Here is a 17596-nt window from a genome sequence, read left to right on the forward strand (position 1 = left end):
AATTTTGTCTTTTGCGATAGACGAATATCAAACTAGCTCCTCACAAGGTATTCCTTTTACTTTCCCTAACCGCCGTCGTAGCTTCCTACAGGTCGGTATGTAGGCAGTGTTCCAGTCTATATGATTATTGCATTGAAGAAACCAACAAAAAGAAGCCTACTCTAGCACTGAATCTCACTCTCCTTCCACCCATCCCCTTCCTCTCCTGCCGGACCCGCCGACGCAGCAGAGATACCCTCCCCACCACGCCCATCAGTGCCATTCTTCTTCGTGCTGTTTCCTCCTCCACCACCAACAACACGCCCACCCTGCGCCCGCTTCACGCGACACCACGGCCCAACATTCTTATCCAGGATAAAAGTCCAGATCACCCACACCCAGCTCCGATGGCACGGCAGCGGCTCGTAGAACTCCCTCGCCATCTCATGGAGCGCATACAATCTGGTCCAGGGGATGGCGGGGAAATCATGATGCTCGTTATGCAGGCCGACATTGTAAGTCAAGATATTCAGGGGCCCGTAGTAGGAGTATGTCTCTGGCGGGGGGAGCGAGTCCAATGGATGCTCCGGGGCACATTTCCCGGCCGCAGCGGATGCAGTTTTCAATTCAGAAAGACTCTCTGTTCCGCCACCCTGCGCCTTCGAAAAGAAGTAATGCTCAGCAATAAAATGCCCCGCGCAGGGGTGCAGCGAGCCTGCGAGAAACGAGCTAGCCACGAGATACAGCAGGGGCTGCAGCGAGCCGCCGCTGACCTGGGTGAGCACGTAGTCGAAGGATAGCTGCACGGCTAGGTTGAGGAGGTGGATGGATGTGAAGGGCGGGCTGTAGATGAACATTGGGCGGACGGCGTAGAAGAGGATCTGGAATGTGCAGAAGAAAGTTTTGCCGAGGACGGAGTTGAGGAAGAAGGCTTCTAGTGCGGTGGGAAGGTCGGTGTCGAGGCCTGTTACGCCGAGGGATTTGTGGTGCGTCAGGTGGTAGGGCTGTGGGGGTTTTTCTTAGCTGTCATGTTGCATTTTATGTGGCGATGTTGAGAGTATGTATGTCCCATGGGAAAGGAGAATCTCACCCGAAAGGCAGCGCTATACGGCAACCCAATGGGCAAATTCGCAAAAATAGCCAACAGCCGATTGGCCAGGGCGGAGCGGAAAGCGAGGTTGTGTGATATTTCATGGATGGCCAGGAAAAGATTCTGGTTTGCCGTTGCTCCGATTAAGTAGGCGGTTGCCAGGAAGCGCCAGTCAAGTATGGAGGTGTTGCGGAGGAGATAGGCGCATGTGAGTTGGGTGGAGACGACGGCGAGGACGACATATTTCGTTAGTGGCTCTGGGCCGCAGAGTTTCGTGACCTAAATGGAAATAGGAGAGTTAGCATATGGGCATCAGGGAGAGGGGGAAGCTGGGAACGGAGTTTTTTTTTTTTTTTTGGGTCGTCCACTCCCATGCGGGAATTGGATCCGAACAAGTAGACATACCTCCGGGTGGGCCTTGATTATGGCTTGCCGCCGTGAGCGGTGCGGCTCTTCGGTGTATGTCCAGAAGAAGTGGTCGTCAACGGCGGAGGCCTGCGGCGGAGGGATTCTGGTGGAGGTGGGCTGTGATGCGGAGGTGGTGGATGGGGATGTCTTCGCGGACACCCGTAGGTGCGGCGAGGCTGTTTCGATTGCAGACATGGAGAGAAAAACGAGTGTGCAGGTCTACATCGAAGGGAAGGAGTGAAGAAAAGAAACAATGAAGTGAAACAAAAGATCCACGTGGGGCGACTCGGCACAGGCGGTGGACGGGCTTGGCACCAACTATAAATAACAGAAAATCGTTACAATTTCATCTAAGTAGAAGAAAAAAACCATTTACTTTATAAACCAGACACATATTTAATAGTCATCGCCGCGGCTGATCACCTCCTTTACATTCGGCCGCAGCACAAGAGTCTGTGGTAACAAAGTCAGTGAGAATCCGGTAGAAAAAGGAAGCAGACAGAAACGTACATGTTCAAATTGGGCGGTGTAGGAGCCCTTGACATCGCAGAGAGGTGGATAGTCCTGTACAATGCCCGCCGAGACCAGGTTGTTCAGGCCCAGCAGATACTTGTCCTGGCCCAGCCGGTCCAGGTACCGCCGACAGAAGGGCAGGGTGCCGAAGTTCTTGTTGATCACGGTCAGCAGATTCTTGGCCGACGAGAGGCGCAGAGGCACGTTAGGGGCATCTGGTGTCCGAGCGTAGTGCGAGGTTTCCATCTATTAACAACGTCACTAAATTGATCCAAAATGAGTAGGTAGGGCACCAGCTGACATCTTCCCGCACGTAGCCCTTGCCGGTACTACCGAATGTCTCGATGGCAAAGACCTCTCCCTCCTCCATCTTCGTCTGATCGGTGCTCTTGACAATAGGCACACTCTTGCCGCCGTGGATAACGTGCTGGTCGATGTTATGTCCGTTGAGGTTGCGAATGCACTTGACCGGATGCATGGTGCCATTCAACTCGACCTCGTAGCTCTCCATCGCCTCTTGGATAGCCGCACCAATATCGCTCATGCGGACGTCAATTCCAGCTTCCTAGAGACGGGTAAGAAATATAAAGGACAGATGGGATGAAAAACAGAACATACCCGAATACCAGTGTTGGTAGCATCCTTGACGGCTGCCAGCAGCGGATCATACACCGGATCAAACGACATGGTAAACGCGCTGTCGACAATGCGACCGTTCAGCTGCGCCCCGAAATCCACCTTCATCACATCCCCTTGCTGCAGGACCATCTTGTTGCCCGCGTTCGGGGTATAGTGCGCCGCGCAGTGGTTGATGCTCAGACCGCAGGGGAAACCCATGCCGCCCTTAAGATTATCGCCCTCCTCCAGACCCGGGTGGCCGGTCAAGGCGCGCACCGCGTCCTCAATGCCCTCCGCAATCTCCGTCAGAGTCTGGCCGGGGCGGATATTCTTCTGTGCGTACTGGCGAACCTGGCGGTGGACCTCGGCGCCCTGGCGGTACTCCTGGAGGAAATCATTGTTCATGCGATCGAGGTAGCGTTTTTCCTCGTTGGTGGTGCGGTAGGCGTTCTCGTTCAAGTATTCGACGATCTCGCCTTCGGGATACTGGTTGTTCGGGAACAGGTTGGACACGGGCACCCGTGGCGGAGAGCTCTGGACCTTGGCACCGGCCTTCTTCTTCTTCTTGGGCTTACGCTTCTTCTTCTTTTTGGCGGCTGCCCAATTTGTTAGTTGGGGTTGGTCGTGTGGGTGGGGTGAAACAGCGGAAGGCGGGGGAAGAATGGAACAATATAATTCGGGACACTATCAACGCATCAACTCACCTCCGGTCGCTCCGGCATCTGGAGCAGCGTCGCCTTCTTCTTGGTCATCGTCGGAGTCGTCCTCTGCTTCGCCCGGAGCGGCTGCCGCGGCATCCGTTTTGGCGGCGCCGTTCTGGCCGTTCACTGCAGATCCGGGGGTCAGTCACACAGCAGGCGAGCGACAGAGAAGAATGTCTCACGGTCCAGCTGTTCCAGCTTCTCGCTAGCCTGAGCTGCCATTGCTGCTGGAGTCGGGGATAGATTGTCAAGGATGGGAAGGGAAGGAGGTGAAGAAGAAATGGAAGAAGTGGAGAGGGACGGAAGATTTTGCGATAAGATAACCGGATCCTTAAGTATGAATGAGGATAGACTTGGTAATGACAGACCTATAATCACCTATTGAGAATTATGAAAAAAACTATCATGACAAAGATGGTGTAAAAGAGCTAAGTAGAGGAATTAATCCAATAATTGTTCGTCACAGAGCTCCAATCTCATATCACCTTGGCTGTGGGACAAGAGTAGAGCAAAGCAGATTAAGATACAAACATTACGAATATGAAAGCGTTATGCTGAAGGTAAACCCATAAGTTATAGCCGTTGTTGAAACGAAATTATACCATATAAAATAACCCAAGCCCTCAATTCTATAAAATGTCTCATGCTTTACTTCCATATGGTTTATCATCCTCCGGAACATATGGCGTTTCGTAAGGGCGCTCGGCCTGTGGGGTAATCCGTGCCAAATGGCGACGCTCACCAGTAGTCCAGTCAACAATTGCAGAGTGGGCAGTGACACGGTTCTATGCACTTATTAGACACTGAATCTGTCATTGACTTATTGAAGAATTCACTTACATCCCAAACAACAACAGTTCCTGGAGCATATCGGACCCGGGCCTGGTAGTCAATGCCGCGGCCTACATGAGCCAACAAAAATCCCAGCAGGGCATCGCTCTCCTCTTTTTTGAGTCCCAAAATGCTGCGAGTGACTTCTCGTTGCGTTAGTTCAAGCACTGTAAAGGAGTGGGGAAGTGTACGTACAACCACCATTGACGAAGAGCGCTTTCTCGCCAGTCACCGGATGGGTCCGGACAATAGGATGCTCGCTCTTCACCGGCTCGCGTCTCACAACTCCTCCACGCTTCAAGCTGAATTCAGCCTGTTCAACTCCAGAATTCACGGCTTTTAGACCATGCAGTCTCTCTTTGATTGCTGGAGAAAGCCGCCTGTAGGCTTCAACCTGGTTTACAAAAGCGGTATCACCACCGACTTCCGGACCGTCAAGCAGGTACAAGAACGTAGTACCAGGTGGCTGCTCCTCATATGTAACATCCGAATGCCATGCAACGCTGCTATTCTTTGCTGCGAGTTACTCGTCATATTTCCACGCATTATTGTTCCGGTGAACAAGGTGGATTTCAGGATAACCCTCTGGTGATCCGCTCGTGGGGTGGATATGATGCCGGCCAAAGTAGCCTCCGAAATCGAGGGCTTCTTGGATCGGCAAATCCGCAAAGTCTTGATCTCTAAAGGCAACGACCTTTCGTTGGGCGACAAGGAGAGCGAGCTGGTCCTTTCCGGCGGGAGTGAGTTTGCTCAGCTGGACACCTGTGACTTCGGAGCCGATGGTTGGAGTGAGCTTTTGAATCTTAGAGCCCTCCACCAGCAGGTCTTTGAAGGAGGGATCGGCATCCTTCCCGTGTTCAACATGAGTGAAGGGTTCAAGAGGAGGGTATTTCTCGTCATCATCCCAAGTAGGGAGGTAGTTTGGATACTATGCAATTTTCGAGGTTAGTTATACGTGGGGAAATTACAGGTTCAATCATGACCTACACTAGCAGTGGTTTTTCCTCCTTCCTCATCAAGGATTCTTCTTACATTGGACTTTGTCTCGTTCTTTCCAGGATCAGCCTTGACAGGGACGACGACCTCTGTGGCAGGCGATTCGGCAATAATAGATGGCGCCATGTTTGTGTTCGTAAATGAATATGGATGGACTGAGTTGAGTGAGTTGTATGAATTATCCTATGGTGACCTTGAGCAGCCTCTGGCTTAAATATACGTCCTTGCCATCTTCGTCTGCCTCCGCGTCATTTCATCTCAGAATTACGTACACAGTCTGTCACAGGCCATATATATGCGGTATCACCAATCATTTCATGATAGGGTTTGCTTTACGAGGTGGACGAGGAGCGGTTCGCAAACGTACTCTTGCCCCTCCATCTCCGTGTGCCGTGATATCCGTATGATCCATTGATACTCATTTAGGGACTTTGGATATCTGATTTTCTGGCATATTCGAGTCAACATCTTTACAGGTTGTGATTCCTTAGAACGAATAAAATATATCCGTGAGTCGCGTAGCTGAGCGCATAATGTAGAACCAGCATTGTCGTGAAGCGAACATGGAATTGTGAATGGAAAGGGAGGAAACATTACGTGCTATCAATGACAATAACGTCATGTAGTTGCTTATGGTTGGTGATAGGACGAGCACTCTTAGATACATTAATGGTATTGTATGGCGTGATATGATGCCAACAACAACCTCGCGGCCGCTTGGTAAGGAAGAAATATCCGTGCGTTCATTGCAGAAACGTAGGAATCACATACTACTAACACTAGTGTCCTTTATTAGGTGAAGTGACAACACTTGCAGGGCCGTGGAAATGATCCTTGCAGGTCTCTCTATACGCAACGTGCTATTCGCCTACCTCTCCCGCCTGTTCAGCTTGACGTGGCATGCTCCCGGGTTCATATTGAACCTCTCAATAAAAGGTAACTCGTCCTGCAAGAGTTCCACCTCGTATCTGTTTACCACGGTTGCGACGACCTTGGTAAGCTCAATCATAGCTAGATTCCTCCCAACGCAGCCCCTGCCGCCGATCGAGAATGGCTGGACGTATTCCTTGAGATTGGGCAATTGCTTCTCGTCGAACCATCTGTCAGGGTCAAATTTGTCGGCGTTGGGAAAGAGATCCGGATGTCTGTTGAGCTCCAGAATCGGGGCGGAGACGGTGACGCCGCCGGGGATGAAATGGCCACAGATGGTTGCTCCTTGGGCTGGCGTCGCGCGCGGAAGGCCAATAGCGACAGGAGGGCGAAGGCGCAGCGACTCATCAATGCACGCCCGGAGATAGGGGGACGCCATGAGCTTGTCGAACTCTGGTGTGGTCTCGTCCGCAGCCATGATGCCCTCGAGCTCCCGGCGAAGCTTGCGGAGCGCTATCGGGTGTTTCGCTAGCAGGAATATTGTGTTTGTCAGTCCGCTGGACGTGGTGTCGCTTCCGGCGTTGAGCATGATGCCTGCTTCCGCGACCTGTTCGCCGTAAGGCATCGGAGAGCTCTGGCTCTTGGAGGTTTCTTCAAGTTTGGAGAAAAAGTCGAACCGGTCTCCTTTACCAGACTTGATGCGCATATTCGCCTTATAAGTGCACATAGCTCCGAAGTCACGCAGTGAGTTAGCTCCATGGGCGCGAATGAGGCCGAAGACATTCTTGATGAGAGAGGCAAGACCTGGCCTGGCGTGGCCCATGAAAGCAGCATACGTAGTTGCATCGTGGAACGTCTGGACGATCTTGACGGAATAGGTCGAGCCGTCTTGTCTCTCGCAGAACGTGAGGTCGTCGCCTTTCTCCAGAAAGCCGAATGGTTCCGAAAATGCTAGGCTGGAAATGGCATCGAATGTAAAGAGATTGAACCAGTACCTGATGTCAAGATCCTGGGCCACCCTCTTGTCCAGCGCCGTGACAAGCTCAGTGAGGACTCGGTTGATAACTTCTTCCATGGTCAAAACGTACTTGTGGCTGAAAACGTGGCTCATGATTCTTCTCTTCCTCGAGTGCTCGGCTCGGTCAATTGAATTGGCAATGTCATGGTAGCCGCCAGCGATGTTTTCATAATAAGGGGCCTTTATTATGGCAGATCCATGCCCATAAATGTCTTTCAAGGCTCGCGGGTCTGTGAATGAGACATGATGGGGCTGGATTCGCACAACCGGCCCAAGGCGGCGGTGCGCATTGTGTATTGCCTTGTACCGGTTGTTTGTCCAGTGATATCGGAGAGCCCACAAGTCTGAAAAGCCAGCAATACCAGGAGAAGGGAAGCGCCGGAGATTCTTTGAGTCCACTATATATTCAAAAATGGGATAGAAGAGCAGGAAAAGGGTGGTCCCTGCCGCAATGAAGAGTATAAGCGCCATGGTGATGCTGTTTGTGTCGCCTTGGCGAAGCCACAAGAAGGCTTTGTGTCAAGAATTTGGCAGTAGCCCTGACCCGGAAGAGTGAAGGTCTACTTTATGATCAAAGTGATCGCGAAAAGTTCAACTTCAAATAACGGCCAAAGAATATGGTATCATTTTCCTCGTCATTCCATCTGTCACCATACTTGTACGCTTGTCCCACGCACCAAGCCCACCCATCCAGTTAGTAGAACAGACATATTCGTCCCCAGAACTTCTGCGGTCGGCGGGACATCTCGCCGCGGGATGCTCCATGACGTTAGAAGACCGCGACGATGCGTGATTCCGGGGGCTTCACAGTGTTAGTTTCCCCATGGAGGAACTCGCGGCGGTGCGCGTTCTGCTTGTGGCAGTGTGTCAAATGAGAGACTACTGATTAGTCGCTCCTATAGGATGGCGAGTTTTGCATGGCGCTTTAGCCACTCTACTTCTTTCCGGTCGGGAGTTCGAGTGTTCACGGGTGCCATCATGGGCCACGTTGATTAGTACGGTTACCGGCTAGTCGCTTGATGCCGGGTCAACGACGCAGGACAGACGCTGGCATTGATCTGCGGGGGCGGGGATCTTTGTCCAGGAAAAGAAACCAAAGTCCGAGTTCTTCCCCAGACCGAGGACTACGAGTGGGTCTGGGGTCACACGTCCCAGCTCAAGATTCTCCCCTCAAACTGTCCTGGGCCGGACCAGCCCCACAGTCTACTGCAATATAATCGCCGGGCATCTTAAAATTTAAACCGCACTAGGAAAGCCGCGGCGAGTGGTGGCCCCGGCCGCTATAAGTTTACACGCGACGGTCGGAGATAATCCGGGGTATAGCATTGCGGAATCAGCTGGCCTCCCATGGACGATGAATGCCTTCTGAACGCCTTCGCAAAGATACTTCGCGAGCTTCAGCTTGCAAGCCCGCCTTGAAACTATGTGCTTCAAAGCCTCCTGAAACCGCAACATAATAATATGCCTGCATGCACCCACTCTTAACATCCATCCCGCCCCTCTTATCATCAATATTGCGAGAACTGCAGAAGCCCATTCTCTAGTAATCAGTACACTTTGGAAAGTGTTCGCATTTTGCAATATGTTTACTCTCAGGACTAAATTTGAGAGCCGTCTGCAGGGCAAGCTCCTGGTGAACCTCATCACTGTGGTCTGCTCCATTGGCTTCTCTCTCTTTGGCTACGACCAGGGCGTGATGGCCAACCTGATAGGTGCCAACAACCAATTTGGCAAGACCTTCAACCACCCAGACGCCGGCCTGCAGGGCACAATCGTGGCCATATACGAGCTGACGGCGTTTATCGGCAGCATCGCCGTCATCTTCGTGGGCGACTGGCTCGGCCGGCGAAGGACTCTCAACTGGGGCATCTACATGCAGCTCCTCGGCGTCATCATCCAATGCTCATCCTACTCCGTGGCCCAGCTCATCGTCGGGCGCTGCATCACAGGCATTGGAATCGGTATGCTTACGGCGGGCGTGCCGGTCTACCAGGCCGAGTGCTGTCCGGCCCATGATCGCGGACGGAATGCCTGCATCTTCAACTGGATCTGCATCTGCGGCGTCACTTCGTCCTATTGGATCGGTTACGGGTCGTCCTTTCTCTCGAACGAGGCGCAGTGGCGTTTTCCGGTTGCGTTCCAGGCCACCTTCAGCGCTGCAATCCTCTTCTTGATTCACATCTTGCCAGAGAGCCCCCGGTGGCTGGTTCATCACGGGTTCAATGATGAGGCGAGGCGTGTCATCGCGCGACTCGTCGGCAAGAACGTGGAACTCAATGATTCCAGGGTACAGAATCTGTGCGAGGAGATCCAAGTCGCCGTGGCCACGGAAAAGGAGGGCGGCAACATGAGCATCAGAGGGATGTTCTCGGGCGGAAACCTTCAGAACGGCCGGCGGATGCTACTCTGTTTGGCGGCGGGGCTCGGCTGCCAGATGAGCGGTATCAACCTGATTACGCAGTACGCGCCCATCATCTTCCAGAACTCGATCGGTATGAGCCGCTCTGTATCTCAGCTCGTCGCCGGCTTCAACTCGCTGGAATACATGCTGGCAACGATCCCGCCCATCTTCTACATCGAGAAGGTTGGACGACGGAAGGTGCTCTTGTGGGGAGCATTCGGGCAGTCTATGACCATGATGGTGCTTGCTATCACTGTACACAACGGCAGCTATGCGGCCGGTATCGTCGGCGCCGCCATGCTCTTCCTTTTCAACACCATCTTTGCCCAAGGCTGGCTGACCTGCCCGTGGCTTTACGCCTCGGAGATCTGCACGCTCCAGCTGCGAGCGCGCGGCGCAGCGATGGCGTCGGCCGGCTTCTGGATCATCAACTTCGCCGTGGTGGAGTTCACGCCATCGGCCATCGACAATATTGGATGGCAGACGTACATCATCTTCACCGTCTTCAACGCCGTGTTCATCCCGCTCGTCTATTTCTTCTTCCCAGAGACGACGGACCTGCAGCTCGAGGACGTCGACTATCTCTTCGAGCTCAAGGGTTTGACTGCCGGGGCCCGCGGCCAGGCTAGGGAGCGTATCCAGATGCGGCACGACGAAGAGAATGCGCGGCGAAGGGGAGAGATCGATATCGGGACAGAGAAGGGCGTGGTTGAGCATCATGAGAACGCTACGGACGGAAGCGATTCCATCTCGAATGATTCGCAGGTCGAAAGTTAGGCCATTGTTGAGGAGAAATGGACGGGTTGTCTCGGTGTAGGTTAAGCAGAGTCTACGCAAGGATCTGGGACAGCAGGAAAGCGCCTTCTGTCGAGCCGGTGTCTGGATGAAATGTACTACGTCGTGGGGCCCATCAACCATGGGATATCTGTGGCTTCGCGTTCCCTCTTTGCGGGCTTGATATATAGTTTGATAATCGATCGAAAGGTGTGCATCTGCACGAATAGTCTAAGGAGTAGCCAAATGCCTCGTCAGATAATTAACGATGTGCATAAATGGCTTAACGAGATTTTTACGGTCCCTATCTACTATCTTGCAGCCCAAAGAATGGGATTGGCAGAATCAAAGGGAAAGAAGACCAGACCGTGTGGAGCTTGACTCTGGTTTGGCCCTGTGAAAGACATATGGGGTATAGAATAGGTGGGAGCTTCGGCGTCCTTGAAACTCTACACTATCTTTGTCGTTTTTTAGTTCTTTTGCTTTTTCAACGAATGACATTATGTAGCTGTTGCAAATTTTGGTGATAACCTACAGCCATCTAGGCTCGTAATTAGCTTGCTTCCAGACCCTGACCGACTCGAGATTGCAGAAAGTCATCTAGAAAGAAGTAAAGTCATCTAGTTGACCATACATCTGTTCATCCACCTATCGCAGGCTGAGCAGCTGTCGAAAGGTAGGGCTGCCCGGATCACGTGCGCAGCGGCAAAGCCATAAAGCCCGTTGCCATTGCAATTGCCCGCCCCCACGAGCTCTCCTCAACTGCAATTTGCTGCAGAGAGTCGGCCAGATCACCGGCAGTGCCATCGCGGCCCATGACTCATGGCTATGCGCAGGATGGTGTTTTGGCTCGAAGCTTGGTAGTGACTTGTGCCCGTCGTCATGGGCGCGGGGGATGCGGTCCAAGCGTGGGCGATCCGTGGCCCCTCAAAACTCGAACTGGTAATCCGGCACGACCGCAGGCGGCCGTCTCGCCGCGAATAACCTTTTTCGGCTAGGATCGCCCGTCGATGATGCGACTCGCTATCATGCCGATCTGGAGTCGACGCCCGATACAGCAGGCCGGCTAAGGTATATCTGAGGCCATGGACGGGGAACAGACGACCGCTGGTTCTCGAAAGTAGTTCTCTTGCAACTAATTGCGATCATAATCTCAAGACTATCTGCTCTGGTATCGTTGAAAGGAACACAGAAGAAAATGTCTACCAACGGCGTCAACAGCTACGGCGCAGCCGTGCGAGCTTTCAACCCCGGAAAGATGCAATATCGATTCTTAGGGCGAACTGGCCTCAAGGTCTCGGCCTTGTCGTTCGGATCGTGGGTGACAGGTATGTTCGGTCCCAGCTTGCAGCTGAAAAGTCCCGTTTAGCGTTGTTCCCGCTAACACTGCGACAGTCGGTGGCCAAGTCGGCCAGGAGACCAGCAAGAAGTGCATGCTGGAGGCCTTCAATCACGGCGTCAACTACTTCGACACGGCTGAAGTCTATGCGTCTGGGGAGTGCGAAAAGGTCTTCGGCCAGGCCCTTCGCGAACTGGGCTTCAAGCGCAGCGACATAGTAGTCTCGACCAAGCTCTTCTGGGGCGGGGCCGGACCCAATGACACCGGCCTCTCGAAGAAGCACGTATTCGAGGGCATGAACGCTTCGCTCAACCGCCTCGGCCTGGATTATGTCGACGTTGTCATGGCTCACAGGCCCGACGCTTTGACGCCGATGGAAGAGATCGTCCGGGCCTTCACCGAGATTGTTCAGTCCGGAAAAGCCCTGTACTGGGGCACGTCCGAGTGGAAGGCCCACGACATCGAGCGGGCACACCACATGGCTGCCGTCCACCACCTCATTGCGCCTGTCTGCGATCAGCCCCAGTATAACGCATTCTGGAGAGATCGGGTAGAAGATGAGCTGCGGCCGATCCTACGCAACTACGGCTACGGTCTGACCATCTGGTCCCCGCTGGACAACGGCGTCTTGACGGGCAAATACAACGACGGCATTCCCGAGGGATCACGGCTGACTGGGGCCGATGCAGCTTCGTCAGACAAGCAGAACATGATCAACTTCGGCAAGGCCTTGTCATCGCCGGAGGGAAAGACCAAGATCGCAAAGGTCCGCGAGCTTGGCGCCGTGGCCAAGGAGCTCGGCTGCACGACAGCCCAGCTCGCCCTTGCCTGGTGCTTGTCTAACGAGCAGGTCAGCACCGTCATCACGGGCGCTAGCCGTCCGGAGCAAGTGAAGGAAAACATGAAGGCATTGGATGTATATGAACAGCTCAAGAACAACCCGGCGCTGCAGTCGAGGATCGAGAAGGTGCTGGACAACAAGCCGGCCGGCGAGGAGCTTTTCAATAGATGGGCGTAGGATAACACTCGGCAAAGTATCTAAATAGAGATTCTGTGGCTATAGGGAAAAACCGAAATAGACCTTTCATCGTCAACTAGCTCAAGGGCATCTTGTGATTTTAGAAGAGCCTCCTCACGTAGATATGATCAGCTCAATGAGGGCAAACTGAGAGTAGATAGACCGGGTGCAGCTATGAATTGACCAGTGGATTATAATTTCAGCAAACCACCGTCGTCTACCTACCATAGCACAGCTCCACGACGTCAATAGTCTCGGTCCACCCTGCCTTGCCTCCCTGGTGGTCGCTGGCTGACTCTTGTCGGGCGACCCTAATTCGCAATCCGGGGCAAGGCCGCTTAGCTTCAGATCAAACGCGGGGTCGCCCCGAGACCTGGAGTACCATCTCGTTAGTTCCTTTTCGCTACCGGTCTTATTACTGATGTATTTCAGGAGAAGTTGGCTGCCTCCTGAGGACAGCGCGGATATTTCTCATTAACCCTTCCTGCCACGCATTTTCCTCTTAAGACGGCTGCGCCATGTCGAGCCTACCAACAAAACACATCTTCCACCATTTGCCATCGAGGCACCAGCAGCCAGCCGCTACTTTTCCCGGTCCGGGAAGTGCCTCCGGCGCTTCAGCTGCTCTCGATCTCTCAGACAGCTTGCCTGCGATTGAACTCCCAGGGATCGGACACCCCCAAGACTTGGGTGATACAAACCCGCCTTCTTCTCCGAAAAATCAAACCAACCTGAAGAAGAAACGGCCCACGCCCAAGGGGCCGAGGGGCCGCTTCGGGTGCCGGACGTGTCGCCAGAGACATATCAAGTGCGACGAGACCCGCTCCGTGTGTGAGAACTGCACCAAGGCCAAGCGCGAATGTGTCTGGAACCACGAAATCCGGCTCAGCCATGATCCTCGGTCCTTCTCCAGCTCGGCCGCCCGTCCCAGGACGGCGTCTTCGGCCAGCCGCGCTTCCGTCGAAGACAGCCAGCCCGCAAGCAACGTCTCCGAGGATCGTCGGCGGCGCATGAGTGTCAACTTTCAGCTCATCCGAGACGTGCTACGGGATGCACCTCCAGATGCCTCCGGAGACTACCTCGCCAACGTGTCGCACTGCGAGTGGATCCCGGAACAGATCTTGAAGTTCCCGCTCGAGGCTTGCTTCTTCCGCTTCTACATCGAACACGCTGGCTCGTGGCTTGATATCACATCACCCTCTCAACATTTTTCCCTGACCATTCCGCGTCTGGCCGTCTCCAATTCTGTTCTGCTGTTTGCCTGTCTCTCCTACTCGGCCAGGTGCCTGGTGCCTGATAGCTCGTTGAGCGAGCAATACACGAGCGCCTGTATCAAGCTCCTGATCCCACTGCTCTCGGACGAGGTGTTCGTGAGCACTGACGAGACGCTGCTCGCCACGCTGGTTATCCTGAGACACGTCGAGCAGTACGCCGAAGCACCGGACGACAAAGGCGCTCATCTGTCCGGCGCCTTCAGCCTGATCGCGTCTCAGAACTTCTTGCCTCCCCACGATTCGCTGCCAGGCGCGGCACTATGGACATACATGAGGCAAGACATTCGCCAGGCGCTGCTCAGAAGAGCTCCTCCGAAGCTCAAGCCAAGCCACGGCATTCAGGTGGAGAACTTCGACGACGGTGTTGGCGAGAGTAGTTGGGCTGATCGAGCATGCTACCTCGCCGCTCTGGCGTGTACTTTTGCCTGGGGAGGCGCGGACGAGGAGATTGATCCCAAGTATTTGAACCATCTGCTGCAGTCGTGGGAGACAAACCTACCGAAAGAATATTTACCATATCATGTATCAGGAGATTCGATTCAATATTTGGCTAGGTGGCATGGTGAGAAGCATTTCAATGTTATCATTGCTTGACTGTTGACAAAGGGAATAGGGGTCGCGTGGCAATTCTATCATCTAGCGCGGATACTGATGAAGTTATATAACACGGAACGGCCAAAGAATATGGACTTGTTTCTGTTCAACGAGCAGATTGAGGTTGGCATTGACTCCCACGTCTAATAGATGCTGAATGACGAGTGGTGTAACTAACCGCAATTGTTGCTCAGGCCGATATAACCGAACATGCCCGCATGATTTGCAACATTGCATACTCGAGCAATGATATCGGGTGTCTCTTTAACGCCTCTGCCATACTAGGGTTTGTTGGCAGTTATTTTCGGAAAGAGCGCGACCAGAGCCAACTCATTGGCTTTATGATCAAAATCACGCGAGAAACTAATTGGCCAACACAAACTGACCAGGAGAGACTGCTGGGTATTTGGCGAACAAGAGATCATTGACACTGACAGTACCTTCTCTGGGAGCCTGTTGGTGACCAGTTGCATATGCTGAATATGGCTATACTGTCGTCGGAAATGAAATCACGTCGGGACTGTAGAAAGAAGTCTCCCGCGAAGCGCAGATATACCAAATTTTGCGGAGAGCTCAATGTTATAGTGTCTGTCTTCCATGGCACAATCAATTTCGCAAAAATTTACATCCTTTAGGGAGATGTTCGAGGAGGTGTTGGTAGAGATACTATCTTAGCATCGAATCCCAGTTTGTGCAATTCGGAATTAGATTGCCGCCCGACTTATGAATTTCTGGCCAGACTGTTCGGCCAGGTCGGCAAGCCTATCGGCAACAATGTAGAGTGAGCTTTGTTTATCCGGGTGGGGCTTTTTCTCTATATTAATTGCCGTTGCTCTAGGACGCCAGCAGTCAGCTTTACTGACAATATTCCCAGGACGCGCACTTAGCAATATCACCTAATCTCACTAAAAGCAATAACATGGCTCATGCGTCGTCACATTGGTCTAAAATATGAAGATTTGACAATCCCTACGCAGTACGGAAATTTATCGGTGATTCTGTGGGGCTCCTGGCTTCAATCCCCGCATGCGAAGTGCCGAGCTTGTTCGGACATGACCTCGTGCAAATTCAACAAATATAAATTGTGCGCCCGGTAACTTTATAGTTAGTTTTTTTTAAAAAAAAATAAGCATTTTCATTCCCTTCATTCACAACCCTTGCCTCTGGCTGTGGTTGAAGATGCGGTCAACTTTTCTTACCGGCGTTGCTGGCCTCCTCCTCTTGGAGGAGCTGACAGCTGCGAACCCCTTATCGAGGTCCACCCTCGATTCTTTCATTTCTAGCCAAGGCCCGAGGTCTTATCAGGGTGTCTTGGACAACCTGGGGAACAAAGGGAGCAAGGCTCCTGGTACAGCGGCCGGCTTGTTTATTGCCAGCCCCAATACAGCGAACCCGGACTGTAAGATATGACAATTACTTTGCAGGGTATGATGGAAGTGTGGTTCTGATTTTGCTACCAGATTTCTATACATGGACCCGCGATTCAGCTCTTACATTCAAATGCTTGATCGATCTGTTCGACAGTGGTACTTCCGACTTTGGGAGCGACAAAAACGATCTGGAAACCGACATCCGGAACTATGTCTCCGCACAAGCAGTCCTCCAGACTGTATCTAATCCATCCGGCACCCTGGAAGATGGTACAGGCCTCGGCGAGCCCAAGTTTGAAATCGATCTCAATCCATTCACTGGCGCCTGGGGTCGGCCTCAGCGGGATGGCCCCGCTCTCCGGGCGACCGCCATGATCACATATGCGAATTGGCTGGTCTCTCACGACCAGATCTCGGAAGCAAAAGAAATTATGTGGCCAGTTATCTCAAACGACCTAGCGTATGTGGGCCAGTACTGGAACGAGACCGGGTTTGATCTCTGGGAAGAGACCGATGGGTCATCTTTCTTCACCCTCGCTGTTCAACATCGCGCATTGGTCCAGGGAGCAAGTCTTGCGAAGAAGCTGGACAAATCATGTTCTGCTTGCTCATCTCAGGCTCCTCAGATTCTTTGCTTTTTGCAGAGCTTTTGGAACGGAAAGTACATCACCGCCAATATCAATCTCGATACCAGCCGCACCGGGATCGATGCAAACACCGTCTTGGGAAGCATCCACACCTTTGATCCAGAAGCCCAATGTGATGATTCAACTTTCCAGCCCTGCTCAGCGAGGTCTTTGGCAAATCACAAGGTTTATGTTGATTCTTTCCGCTCGATCTATGAAATCAATGCTGGCATTCCCAAAACGTCAGCTGCCAATGTAGGTCGCTATCCGGAGGATGTCTATCAAGGAGGCAATCCATGGTGAGTTAATTTCTTCTATTTTGAAACAATTCTCGTGGGTTACTGCAGGCTAAAGAATGTCTGTATTGTATAGGTACCTCGCCACGCTAGCATCGGCGGAGTTGCTCTACGATGCCTTATACCAATGGAACAAGATTGGCTCCCTCAAAGTTACCGAGACCTCGCTGCCTTTTTTTAAGGATTTCGATTCATCCGTGAAGACAGGCACCTATTTGGCACACAGCAAATCTTACAAGACGCTCACATCCGCTATTCGAACTTATGCAGACGGCTTCCTCAACCTCGTGGAGCAATACACACCATCTAACGGATCACTTGCGGAGCAATACAACCGTAACACCAGCGTTCCACTGTCAGCCAATGACCTGACTTGGTCTTTTGCTTCCTTCTTGACTGCTATTCAGCGTCGAGATTCAGCTGTGCCCCCGTCATGGGGCGAAAAATCTGCAAACACAGTTCCTTCTACCTGCTCAGCTTCTCCTGTGACAGGAACTTATACGCCTGTCACTTCCACTTTCCCCACCTCAACTGCTGGATGTGTGCCTGCGACAGATGTGGTCCCAATCACATTCTATCTTACTGAGAGCACGTCCTATGGAGAAAATGTCTACATAGGTGGCAACATCAGCGCGCTCGGCAACTGGAACACGAGTGATGGCTTTGCACTCAGTGCAAATCTTTACACTGAGACGGACAACTTGTGGTTTGGCAGCGTTGAGCTGGTTTCAGCGGGTACTCCGTTTGAATACAAATATTACAAGATTGAACCAAATGATACTGTCACCTGGGAGGGTGGTAAGAACAGGGTTTCTGTTGTTCCTACTGGCTGTCCGATCCAGCCCAATTTGCACGACGTGTGGCGATCCTGATTGTCTCT

At 52.6% G+C, this 17596-nt stretch overlaps 8 protein-coding genes across 8 annotated transcripts; 4 read left to right on the forward strand and 4 right to left on the reverse strand.

Annotated features, from left to right (window-relative positions):
* Positions 1-161: 161 nt before the first annotated feature.
* On the reverse strand, positions 162-1672 carry PFLUO_LOCUS8159 (sphingolipid delta-4 desaturase; the record flags this gene model as incomplete). The annotated part of the gene is made up of 3 exons (XM_073785868.1): positions 162-983; positions 1070-1348; positions 1475-1672. The coding sequence occupies 3 exons, from the start codon at positions 1670-1672 to the stop codon at positions 162-164; spliced, it is 1299 nt and encodes a 432-aa protein (XP_073642180.1).
* Positions 1673-1873: 201 nt separating this feature from the next.
* On the reverse strand, positions 1874-3531 carry PFLUO_LOCUS8160 (Methionine aminopeptidase 2; the record flags this gene model as incomplete). Its single annotated transcript, XM_073785869.1, has 6 exons — positions 1874-1930; positions 1988-2236; positions 2292-2555; positions 2609-3204; positions 3313-3435; positions 3492-3531. 6 exons carry the CDS (start codon positions 3529-3531, stop codon positions 1874-1876), a joined length of 1329 nt encoding a protein of 442 aa, XP_073642181.1.
* Positions 3532-4663: 1132 nt separating this feature from the next.
* Positions 4664-5262, reverse strand: PFLUO_LOCUS8161 (uncharacterized protein; the record flags this gene model as incomplete). Its single annotated transcript, XM_073785870.1, has 2 exons — positions 4664-5068; positions 5173-5262. 2 exons carry the CDS (start codon positions 5260-5262, stop codon positions 4664-4666), a joined length of 495 nt encoding a protein of 164 aa, XP_073642182.1.
* Positions 5263-6004: 742 nt separating this feature from the next.
* Positions 6005-7117, reverse strand: PFLUO_LOCUS8162 (uncharacterized protein; the record flags this gene model as incomplete). Its single annotated transcript, XM_073785871.1, has 1 exon — positions 6005-7117. The coding sequence occupies one exon, from the start codon at positions 7115-7117 to the stop codon at positions 6005-6007; it is 1113 nt and encodes a 370-aa protein (XP_073642183.1).
* A 1489-nt stretch (positions 7118-8606) lies between these two features.
* Positions 8607-10202, forward strand: PFLUO_LOCUS8163 (uncharacterized protein; the record flags this gene model as incomplete). The annotated part of the gene is made up of 1 exon (XM_073785872.1): positions 8607-10202. One exon carries the CDS (start codon positions 8607-8609, stop codon positions 10200-10202), a length of 1596 nt encoding a protein of 531 aa, XP_073642184.1.
* A 1195-nt stretch (positions 10203-11397) lies between these two features.
* On the forward strand, positions 11398-12556 carry PFLUO_LOCUS8164 (uncharacterized protein; the record flags this gene model as incomplete). The annotated part of the gene is made up of 2 exons (XM_073785873.1): positions 11398-11527; positions 11595-12556. 2 exons carry the CDS (start codon positions 11398-11400, stop codon positions 12554-12556), a joined length of 1092 nt encoding a protein of 363 aa, XP_073642185.1.
* A 518-nt stretch (positions 12557-13074) lies between these two features.
* PFLUO_LOCUS8165 (uncharacterized protein) lies at positions 13075-14424 on the forward strand (the record flags this gene model as incomplete). Its single annotated transcript, XM_073785874.1, has 1 exon — positions 13075-14424. One exon carries the CDS (start codon positions 13075-13077, stop codon positions 14422-14424), a length of 1350 nt encoding a protein of 449 aa, XP_073642186.1.
* A 1179-nt stretch (positions 14425-15603) lies between these two features.
* PFLUO_LOCUS8166 (uncharacterized protein) lies at positions 15604-17588 on the forward strand (the record flags this gene model as incomplete). Its single annotated transcript, XM_073785875.1, has 4 exons — positions 15604-15608; positions 15708-15823; positions 15885-16719; positions 16793-17588. The coding sequence occupies 4 exons, from the start codon at positions 15604-15606 to the stop codon at positions 17586-17588; spliced, it is 1752 nt and encodes a 583-aa protein (XP_073642187.1).
* Between the last annotated feature and the right edge of the window lie 8 nt (positions 17589-17596).

This window comes from Penicillium psychrofluorescens, assembly GCF_964197705.1.
Source record: "Penicillium psychrofluorescens genome assembly, chromosome: 5".
NCBI lineage: Eukaryota > Fungi > Ascomycota > Eurotiomycetes > Eurotiales > Aspergillaceae > Penicillium > Penicillium psychrofluorescens.